This window comes from Gasterosteus aculeatus, chromosome X, assembly GCF_964276395.1.
Source record: "Gasterosteus aculeatus chromosome X, fGasAcu3.hap1.1, whole genome shotgun sequence".
NCBI classification, from domain to species: Eukaryota; Metazoa; Chordata; class Actinopteri; order Perciformes; family Gasterosteidae; genus Gasterosteus; species Gasterosteus aculeatus.
In genome coordinates, this window is record NC_135698.1 from 4238472 (window position 1) to 4249886 (window position 11415).

Sequence of the window (11415 nt, forward strand, 5' to 3'; positions counted from 1 at the left end):
GGCCGGCAGACTTCCAAGATAGATCTTTAGAGTTTTCATGTATCAGACAGCACTGCTAATCCTCACTGCAAACATCAAACCACTCCCGTTACATAAGATGAAGCCTGCGGTGGGGTTGTTGCCGTAGTAGAGGAGGCAGGTATTAGCAATGCCAACAAAGCAGAACGCGACACATTACCATCAGAGTTCATGTGTGAACGTGTGACGCATGAATGCTGTGCAAGGTTTTTCTTTTGTGTCACTTTTTCCTGAACTAATCCGGGGAAGTCCGAAGTCTGGTGCACTGCATGTGGAAGTTTGTATTGTTGTATATGATTCCTGGTGTATTTATATTCTTTATCACTTTTCTAAGAAGCGGCATGTTGTATTTTAAGACGAAAAAAAAGAAAGAAAAATAGTCAAGATTACTGTTAAGAACAGATAACTGTGATACCTCAGCTGCGGCGATTAGCAAATTGAAAGACAGATGGTAACTGGACAGGTAGACACGCCAACAAACAGACAACGAGCCGTACAGCCTGGCAGGATAAACAGACGCATAGCAGAGAGACACACTAAACTGTGGGGAATTCACTGAACACTGAAGGCCGGGGAAGTCAGTTCAAAGCGAACCCTCTGCCTGTGTAAATCACTGTGTGGGACCATCATCCGTTTAAGAGATTTTGCTGAGGCTTTTTTTCTGTCTGTCTTTCAGATTCCTAGTCGAGGATTATTTATCTGCTGAAAACTGTCATCAAAAAGCCCCATGATAACATATTGTGCCGTTGCCCTGACAATGTCCGCCCATGTCATTTTGTAACAGATTTTGTTTTTTGTTATAGTTCGGTAATATTTGTATACATCAAACAGAACGTTGGTTTGGCTTGTGTTAAGCATGAGGAGTGAGATTAGTTAGGTTCAAGGTAAGAATATTAGTGTAATCCAATCAGAGGTAGAGTCGGGTAGGACATGCATTCGCCAATGTAGGAGCAAAAACGACCAGAGGGTTTGATGACGTTAATTTGGCTAAAATGTAGCCGGGTACTTTTATTTGTTGCACAGAATGTTCTTGTTTTTGGAGTAATGGGCTTTCAGAACAATGGGAGTTTGTTTTTAGGATAACAGGGTGTCAGGCAAATGGGCTTTTAGACAATAGGACATTTTACTGACTATTGGGTTTTGTAAGAATGAGCCTTCGGAGCATTGTGGCTTCGTCAGCAAGTTGGTGGTGTTGTGGATTCATTCTTTGCAGTATTAACTATTTTACAAATATACTCAAACTCGTTGACTTTATCTGACCCGTGTTGACCCTAACCCACACAGACCAGGAACTCCCAGTAACACAGACCCACAGGCTACATTGGAGATTTGGATTCTTGGATTCACAGAGATTTATATGAGCGACCCACACTCAAATAAACCAAGCCAAGACACTAACGACGCTTCACAGGCCTGCCCTTTCTGTGTTGATGCTAGCCTGGTTCCCCCATTCTCGTCCCTAGGCCCACTGCTAGTGACCCTACACCATCTTTTCCAGGGCCTCTGCAATCCGCAGTGTGGCAAAGACTCTTCTGTCTCCATATCTCTACAACATTGCATGCTTGGAGTCTTATTATGTGTGGCCTAACTGTCTGTGGGCCTCCTTCTAGCTTTCCCTCGCCCTCTGTCAAACTGTCAACCATTACCTAGCTAGATATAGCTATACCCAAACAAGTACATAGAGATGATTATATCATGAATATAGAAACATTTTTCCTCTCCAAAGGCCAGATACACAGTACGAGAGGATACCGCCAATCCTTCAAATGCTTTGGTCAAAGTAAGTTTTGTTCTTAGAAGGTTTCGGTTCCTGCACTAGCCAAAGCGTTCATCCACATCCAGGCATTCTACTGACCTCTCCGTGACAAGACACTATTAAGGAAAGGATATACTTTATCTACTTAGAACAAGGTTGGATTTAAATGCAATCCGGAAAAGGCAGCGACACGTGCCAACATCCCTCCTTTGACAGCATGCTGGAAAGGTTTTAACCTCTTTCCGATAAAGATTGTTGCAACTGCGCAAACTACAAAACGGTCACACCCACTCACGCATACCAGGAGAAGTGCTTAAGAGGATCATCTTGAACAGAATAAAGGAATTAGTCTACATTCATCAACAGGAGCAGCATACGGGCTTTCAGAGACGGATCCTGTGCTGATTGAATCACAACTCTGTGTAGCAGGATTGAGCTTTGATGGAACACAACTCTCTGAGCCATTTCCATGTAATTAAGGAGTTGAGGATTTGGTGGCATGGATAAGGGGACTATGGAATATTCTATAACAATAACACAGTAACCTCAGGGATCGAGGATCCCTACCATCCCATTTTGTATTATAACTGGCTATTGAAAACAATCAAAGACATTTGTAGAGCACAAGAGGTGGACATAGCTTGACAACCTGTTTTTTGCAGATGACTTGGCGTTACTACGAGAAAAAGCACTAAACCTCACTCATTCAAATTGTCTGTTTTATGTTATGTTTTTTGTCAGTTTATGACGTAGTATTAAATTACAATAAGAAAGTCAGGACAGATGTGGAGAGGTCCAACAAATACAGGACATTCCCAAACCGTTATTTTCTGCCCAACCATGACGGTTTTCCTAGACTTAACTTTTGTTTAGAAACGTTGACAAGTGAGCACCAAATTGAGGTTGATCCCTTAAGAGAGTAAGAGGAAGGCCAACCAAATAATGGTAGTTGGTACTTTGATACTACAATCTGAACACAACCCATCCACGTGTGTGGATGAGTGGTCAAGAGAAACACGTCTTAGTTCAAAGGACAATAGGATACAAAGAGGCACTGAAGAGCGTCCTCCCACACACTCAAATAGGCTGCATATATACCCCAAGCTTCATGTCGTCATGTCCAACCATTACACAACCCATATTAAGCATGTTCTTGACTTCATTAGGCCCACCTATGACATCTCAGGATAGATAATCATTCATGTAGTTGCTGGGTGCACTAAACGTGAGAAGTGAATTTATTATGTCAGCTTACATAACATGGTCAGAGCTGGAATAATTGCTGCACTGATACGGCCTTTAGCAAGCTAGCAAGATATGTTAATGTCGGACAATTATAATGTGGCGTATTTGCCAACAGCTGGGGGACAGGAGGGAGGTTCGAGGACGGCTCAGGGCACAAGCATCCGCCATCGGACGTTCCCCTTAGGAATGCTGTTTTTCTTATTCCCGCTTGAGTTTTCATGTAGCATCAGGACAGCTGAATGAATTGTTGTGCTTTTAACACTGCGTGGCGTATTATCTAGTCAGATACAACACCCACTGCTGCTGTAATCTCTAGCGGTTGCTGCCGGTGAACACAGCGACAGTTGTAATCGCTGCCTCTCCCTCGGTGACTCACTTCATTTCTCACTAAAATGATTACTGAAGCGGACTTTTCCTTTTTCTACTTCACTCTATTTATTTTTGTCTGTCTGTGTGTGTGTGTGTGTGTGTGTGTGTGTGTGTGTGTATGTGTGTGTGTGTGTTTGTGTGGGTGTGTGGTTGTTAATCAGTCACCTAAGCTCTCCATGTCAGTAAACACCATTAACACCGGAAGGCAAAGCCAGCCAATCGGAGGCCGGTAGAGCCGGCTGGGCAGCCAATAGCGAGGAGGAACACTCAGTCCCTTGTGACACGCTGACCTGCTGCATGTCGGTGAGCGTTGCTATGGAAACCCCACTGTACAGAGCGGTTGTGTGGAAATGCAGCGGAGCGAGGGAGGAAAATGCAAGGTGGGAGGAGAGGAGAGGAGAGGAGAGGAGAGAGGAATGTTGGCAAACGTAGGAGAGGAACCAAAAGCCAAACAGCAGAAATGAGTTAGTAGAGGGGCGTTCGCGAGAGACGTTGCATCAGGTGTGGTTGGAAGGCAGAGTGGGACTGGCAGTGAGTTTAGAGGTTTAAGCCGGCTGTGGGAAATGAAGCTGGCTCTAAAGTGCACAGCGTGATCCAAAAGTATGTCGGCAACAGAGCATCTTCGGATGTCTCGGCTCCTGAGTATTATTGCTTTGGACAAGGCGGCACTCGGGCACAGTCACACGTGCACCAATATCTGCCGAAGCAATATTGTTGCTGAACGTGGGCGGATGATTTGTGGGGTCAACGCAAGCGGCAACCTCCGGTTATAAATAAAAATTAAAAAGGAGCGAAAAGGGACATTAATCACTTTGGCTGGATGTTCTAAGAGGAGGCCATTTCTATGTCTACCATTGCCAATGCAAACTTTTAAGGGGGCAAACCTCCCAGACAAACCAACCCACCTCTGGCAAGCAGCTGCTAACTGAGCAGTTCAGTACGTTGAGTAGCGAGCGAGAATGAAATGTAACAATCTAATGCTGTTTCCAGACACTGCATTGCTTTTGCCAGATGAGTTGAAAATAAATTCTGCTCATATTCTAGAGCCAGCGAAGCATTAAAAGGGGCATGGTGGGATTAGCAAGATAGCTAGCTTACTAGAGGACAGCTAGCAAGCAAATCTCGCTATGTTACGCTGGAGGAATAACATTTAATAACAAGTGGCATTTTCCTATTGGTTTCATTAACAAGGACAAAATAAAAGTATTTATTACCACTCATTGTTTAGCTCCGCTGTCAAGTCTTCCGAGTCTTTGGCGCTCAGACTCTATAAGGAGATTTGTATTTGATGGATTTGAGCAACAGCAAGATAAACCCCCCCGTGGCCACCGGACATGGTGGTGTTTGTTGATGAGGCTGCTCAAATGATGACTGGGCGGAGATTGGGAGGTGGAGGGTTGCAAAACGATGGTAGGGAGACAACCATATTTAAAAAAGGCAGAACCAGAAGTTTCGTCGTTCTTGTAGGATATTAGAAATAAACGGACGACACGGTTCATAAATAAATACATTGAGTGTAAACCAGAATACAGCCATGATTCTGAAACTGTGTAATCCATAAAGTAATGACAATATTGTAAAACCACTGTAATTCTGCAACTGTAATAGAATAATCCCAATGTACAGATATGATTGTATTTAATGTAATGTAATCAACTGGAATGCATGGATGTAATACTTGCACAACAACTGATATTGACTGAGGGTCATTCGAAATCCGAGTTACAATGAACTCACCAGAAGACCACTCCCAGAGGTGTGGACACTGACTTTCCCACCTTTAAGCATTGTTATAAATACCTGTAGGAACTATTGTTCTCGAGTTCGCTGGTGGAGGCAACAGACGGGCACTAGGGATGGTCAATGGACGGCCCTGGGGCCTGTTGGTTGCAAAGACCAGCGGCTCCTCACCTGACATGTTCTTTTTTACCACAACACCATCTCTTTTATTAAATACATTTGATTTTAACCTTTAGATCTGCAATGCCCTTTGTCCGTCCGGCGTTTCTTCATTTTTGAACACAACATTCTCTTTGGATGGAGAGGATTAGCTGATCTAATCAGCTGATGTCCTGATTGACAACTCCGAACAACGACTACGAGGAAATAATGAGCGTGTGAAATAAGCTCCAGGCGAAGACATGAGCAGTCTTTCTGTCTGAACTTGGGCTATTACTTCATTTAAATTTCACACATTTAATTTTAAAAACACCATTGATGCTCTATTAACAACCTCAGCAGCACACATCTACATTAATCTTCTGCCTGAAACTCCTGCAGCATTGATGCAAAGGTAACATCTGCTGTGAACCGAGTTCATTCTGAAACTTTTGAAATGAACCAAATACCAAAGGGAGAGAGGGAGGTATGATATATGACATAATTAGAAGAGTACTTTTCTTAATTACACATTACAAAAGATGTATAGGAATAAAGTTAAACATGACAAAGCCCAAATCATAAACACGGTTGGGTAAGAACTGTGTATAATCTATGATTTTGCGTTATTTATCATCATCTTACTTTTAAATTGTGTGCCGTTGTAGTCAGACTTAATTAAACATTCTTTTCATAAAAAATGTCCACCTTTATATTTATACAAAAGTTGAATCCATGCTGTTGTAATAAGGACACGGTGTGCTGCTTGAGCAAGATAAACACTCATAACTAGGCCAATCTCTGCTGCATTTACAGTATGTGAGTTGGAGAGAGCTACGGCGTCTCTCCAACACGCCCCTCTCTGGGTGGTTTTCTTTTTCACTTTTTTCCCCATCCATTTTGTCTTCAAATAACCACTCTCTTGAGTTTAAATCTTATAACAAGCACAATCATCATCCATCCAGCAAACCCGCCATCTTTCCAATATCTCTTCATCATTTAACTGATGCATCCACCGATCAATCTGTTCATCTTCATCTGTTGGAAAAACTGCTATTGCAGTTCCACCTTAGTACAACAGAGAGTCTGTGCGTGGATGTTTATAATCTTGTGGTGCTAAAGATGATCGTCTCCATCCAAGGTTGACTAACAGCACCTGGGTTTTGTTCTGGGTTCCCCAAAGCCCCCCCCACACCCCACCGTTTCAGCATGTTTATCTTCCAACCACATATTCCTGCTCCGAAGATGAAAACCTTTGAGTAAACTTGGCACATGACTTGTATGTGTGTCAACTCTGTCTCCTGTTTGCAAACATTAAATATCCTGTTGATGATTTGACACCGGTGCCGAGTGAGAATTTTTCTAACACGATCCATTCATCCAACAGTCTGCCCCTTCTGCCTGCTTATCTTCTCCTCTGACCTGATTAAACCCCTCAAACCAGTCTGGTCTGCGGATTTTATCAGGCAGCTCAGGGGTGTTGCCTTGGGTACGTGTGTGTCTGTCTGGGTGTGTGTGTGTGTGTGTGCGTGGTCCAGGCATTGTAAAACGGCCTGCAAGTTGTAGAGTTATGTAACAAAGCTTTTATTGCATGTATGCTGCTGTCAGCTCTGTTGCTCAACTCACACGGCCAGATTTCACGTGTGTGCAACTCTGCACGCACAATGAGTGTGTGCATGTGTCTATTTTTAAGCAGGAATCCATATGGTGCGCGGCGTCTCATTAACAGTGACTGCCCTCGGCCTTAGAGACTCAAAGTGCATTGATGGCATTGATTTCAAGTACAGGGTATATCTGATGGTTCAAAGTAGTATTCTACAACTTAAAGATGTTTACATATTGGAATTATGAACTAAAGATTTATTACAATAAATATTGTAACCTTTAATTTATAGTAACATTAAAAAGGTTATGGATATGAACCTAGATTATAGCGGCAAACACGTAATTTGGCAAAATTGTCAGATTTATAATACGAGACATATTAGTAAAAAAATTATATATATTTGGCAATCCTACTTGTTTGGGTTGTATTTGTGGTTCTGCTTGCGTTATGGCTCTCAGGATGTGCTGAACTCTCAAAAAAACACAAAAACATTCTACAGCCACTAGATGGACTGGCACAAAACTTTAACTACATCAGTTTCATCTATAGTTCATTTTTAGATTAGGTTAGATTTAGTATCCACCTTGGTGGTGATTAGTCTTTGGCTTCTCCCAAGAACCACCTGTTCTATCTCCCAATTCGTCTCTGCGGCATCTGTTTGGGACACACCAGGCTGTCAAATAACGACTATATAAACGCCTCCATGTCAGCATAAGGGGGTTGGAGCCCTTGACGTATCAGTGGAGGGAGATGGAGGTTGGGGTGAATGGTTAACCAAACTAACTGTTCATGTACCATGCAAAACCAAGTCACCATGCCTATTTTTATTATAAAACAAACTTATTTTCCCAAATGTTTGTTGCAAGTAATTTTCAACTAAAGTAAATCTACCATGGACATTTATTCTGGAAAGATAATGAGGATTTTCTTTGAAGGCGGAAGTTCATTTTGAAAAAAACGTTTAATGAGCGGAAGCTGACACGCTGTGCCTGTCACGTATTGATTACAAAAATACAAGATTTGGGCTAATTAGCAAATATAATCATGCTAATGCTGTGAGCTAAGAAGGCCAACCCTATACTAGCTTGGCATTAGCATGTTGGCATGGGATATTTGCATTTGGCCCAAAGAGCAACTAATGGTTGTGGACTCCATTTAAAACCCCAAGTTACTGGTTTGGAGTGAAAGAATATTGGAATATTAGCTTTCAACACTCTCACTGGATTGTGAACGTTCTGTGTGGTGTATTTGATAGATATTTTACAGCAGACAGAAGTAATTAAAGTGGCATGGTACATCTAAGTGTGGAAATGTGGAGGGTGAAGATATAGATTTGATGACTCAGCCCTCTACCCATCCTTGTTTTCTAAAAAACCTTGTTTTTCTTGGGACTTGGGAGTTACTTGGGAGCTGTTGTCCTTATCTGTCCCTCCAACTTTTTATTCATCCCTTAAGACTGCATGGCCTGAATTGCCTCCAAATACACAGAGTGTCCTCATGACGCTGAGGGGTGAGGATGAAGAGGACAAAAAGACAGAGAGAGGAGACAGAGGTAGAACATTAGAGTCATTGTCATAGACGGTCCTGTTGCAACGCCCTAACTCTGGATGAGTGTGTGTGTCGACGAGGCACAGAAGAAGAAAGCGTGACCGGAGGCGACTTTTGGAAAACCACCTCCTATTGCACATCTGTCATCACCATGTCAATCATTCTCAAGTAAGGAGTCATTTTCACAGATGGCAATCGTCTGTCAATCCCAAATAACGGATCTCGACAGGTGCTGGTTGGTTCACACGTCCCCACATACACACATTTCAACCCACTCCCAAAATGCCCACAATGCATCTGCCTGTGTGTCTCGTCCCTCTTACCTCCATCCGAGTACGTTTCTGTTCCGTATCCGTCCTGCAGTCCGTTGTTCCAGGTCCCCTCGTACTTCCCACTCGTGCCCGTGCTCTCCCGCACGCCGTATCTTCCCTTAAAGCCGTGCGTCCACTCGCCCTTATATACCCAGCGGCCCTTGTTCTCGATGCCCACGCCGTGTCTCTTGCCCTGAGCCCAGGTGCCCTGGTAGGTGTTTCCGCTGGGCCAGGTGTAGACGCCCAGCAGCTCAAAGCCGTGGGCCCAGGAGCCGCAGTACTCGCCCTGGCCCTTGGGTCCCGTGCAGATCCCGTGGCCGTGCGCCTTGCCCTCCTCCCACCCACCGCAGTATGACCCCCCATCGTCAAAGTTGAACCTGCCGCCAGTGGACATGCATGAAACAGGTCTTGGCAATTCCACTGAAGCCTCGACAAAAAGAAGAAGAAAAGAAAAAGCAAAGGTAGGGAAAGAGCAGAAGGACAGGTCGGTAAGGTCAGAGGTGGGGAGGCGGTGGAGTAGGAGAGAGTGGGAGGGAGAGGGAGAGAACTCCCATGCAAATAGAGCAGCGTTATCCCTTGTTGTCGGTCGTTTTTGGAGAAAAGGGAGGATGAACAAGCTGAGCAACAGATACGTGTCCCCTTCGCGGGGGTGTCAGTGGTCTTCTTGAGCAGTGGGAAAGGCCGACTGTGTTCACACCATCGTCTCGGTGGGCTCCTTGTGGGATCGGCTAGCACTTTCCAGCTTCTCGGTGACAGATGGGGGGGAGAGAGGGGGAGAGTGGACCCAGAGCTGCCATTATCCTTCCTCAGCAGGGTTTTAAACCATGGGGCAGCTTCACCAGCCGGGCCATCGCCCTGCACGGTCTACGACAACTCTTCCTCCTGCTTAAACGCTTAGTGCCCCCGCCCCTTCGGCCGCCTCCTACCTGATGATGCCTCCGCCTCTCTGAGGTATAGAGCCGAGAAGTCTCCCGGCCCTTCAAGCCTCCGAGCCTCCAGCATAGAAGCCACCCTTAAAGGCCTTCTGATCAGCACCAATGCCCAAATTGGAGGCGTGACATGTGCGATGAAGAAAGACAGAAAAAAAGTGTTTCTTTTTCTTCAATCCCTGTCCAGATGATCCGGCAAAAAACTACCATTTAAAAGTCAGACTTTGTCGCTCACTTTACACACACACACACATACGCACACACTCGCACAGTGGGGGACCACACACATGCATAAAGTGAGGGAGAGACAGCAAATGGAGACAACACATAAGGTAATCTGCTTGTCTTTTTTCTGTCCTGTGGTGCTGGAGAGCAGCAATGCAGTCTCCTGCCTCATCCACACACACACACACACACACACACAGACACAGACACACCAACACACTCACTGTCTCCGACAGCAAGTGCGCACACACAGACAATCAAAATAAACAACTGAATTGATTAATTTCTCCTCCTCTAATCCCTCTCTCTCTGTCTGCGGGTCTTTAATCCACTGCGTCCATAAGTGGTTTATCCTCTGCGTGGTTTGCCTTCAGGTTGACCCGCTTGATGAAGCACCATCCATCTATATGATCCAGTTACCGCTGTGTTCTGTCCTCTTCAGCATCTCCTGCTAGTCTCCATGTTTCCCTACGGAGCGCCGGCTGACGCACAGCCTGCCTTCCTGCCTGCTGTCTTGGTCTTACAATCTCCTCTCCTCCAATGGCTGAATCTCTGTACCTCTCTCTCTCTCTCTCTCTGCTGATCTGGGTGTGTGTCTCTCTCCCTCAGATCTCTGCTCATTAAAGAGGGCTGTTCCAATGCAGCCAACCAATCCACTCCTCCTCCTCCTCCTCTTCCCCATGCTCAATAGCACGCTCCAGCTCTTAAAGAGACACACACACACACACACGCGCTTCCTCCCTCACCTGTAGCTTTTGAGCATTTACTCCCCCTTTGTCTCTGTCTTTCTGCATTGTAGGATATTAGAAACTGACGACCCGGTTCATAAAATTAATAAAATGCATATAGTGCACACCAGAATACAGCAAAATGTATTGAACAAACTCAACTTCCAATATCCATGCTATGACAGCCCATTGACTCCTGCCTTGTCATCTAACTCTTGAGCCCAGGGGTATTTCTAAATTGTTGAACGATACCTTTAAAAGAGCAACGTAACCATTAACTATACTGGTCGCAATATTGACGCAGGTACTGTTCTCAACAAGTGAGTTAGTTTGGGAGTCCTGAGGGTTTCTAAAATCTGTGGACAGATTTAGTCCCTACAATAATGATGCAGCTGTGCAAGATGCGGTCACGATACAGATGTGCAAAAAGGAAGGTTGAGCACGAAGAGGGTTCTGGTCTGAGCAAGGGGATCTAAAATAGAGGTTAGGAAGGGAAGAAGGGATCATTGGACTACCTCAATCCATACCCCGCACGCAAATTTGTTCATTTATATTTGCGTGGTGGCCTCTAGTTTCATTGTACTATCAATTTCAATCTGGAGGGTCATTTGCAAAAGCAGGGCGAGTCATTTTCCAGACAGAATGAAATCATTCTGACCTGGTTTTGAGAGACGAATCCTCCAACAAAATCTGTGACATCACTTTGTACTCCACGCCCCTCAAGGACAAGGTAAGGCGAAATTGTCCAGCGATGCAACTGCAATTCACCTTGCATTATCTCCGACTTCCCTCAAGTATTTGA

At 44.6% G+C, this 11415-nt stretch overlaps 1 protein-coding gene across 1 annotated transcript in view; it reads right to left on the reverse strand.

Annotated features, from left to right (window-relative positions):
* The window catches only part of LOC120809326 (junctophilin-3), a 34230-nt gene extending 23650 nt beyond the window's left edge, over positions 1–10580 (reverse strand). The window contains exon 1 of the mRNA XM_040163040.2: positions 8744–10580. Within this exon, the coding sequence (XP_040018974.2) occupies positions 8744–9125 (382 nt within the window). The 5' untranslated portion in view covers positions 9126–10580. The remainder of the gene's footprint in view (positions 1–8743) is intronic.
* Positions 10581–11415: the final 835 nt, after the last annotated feature.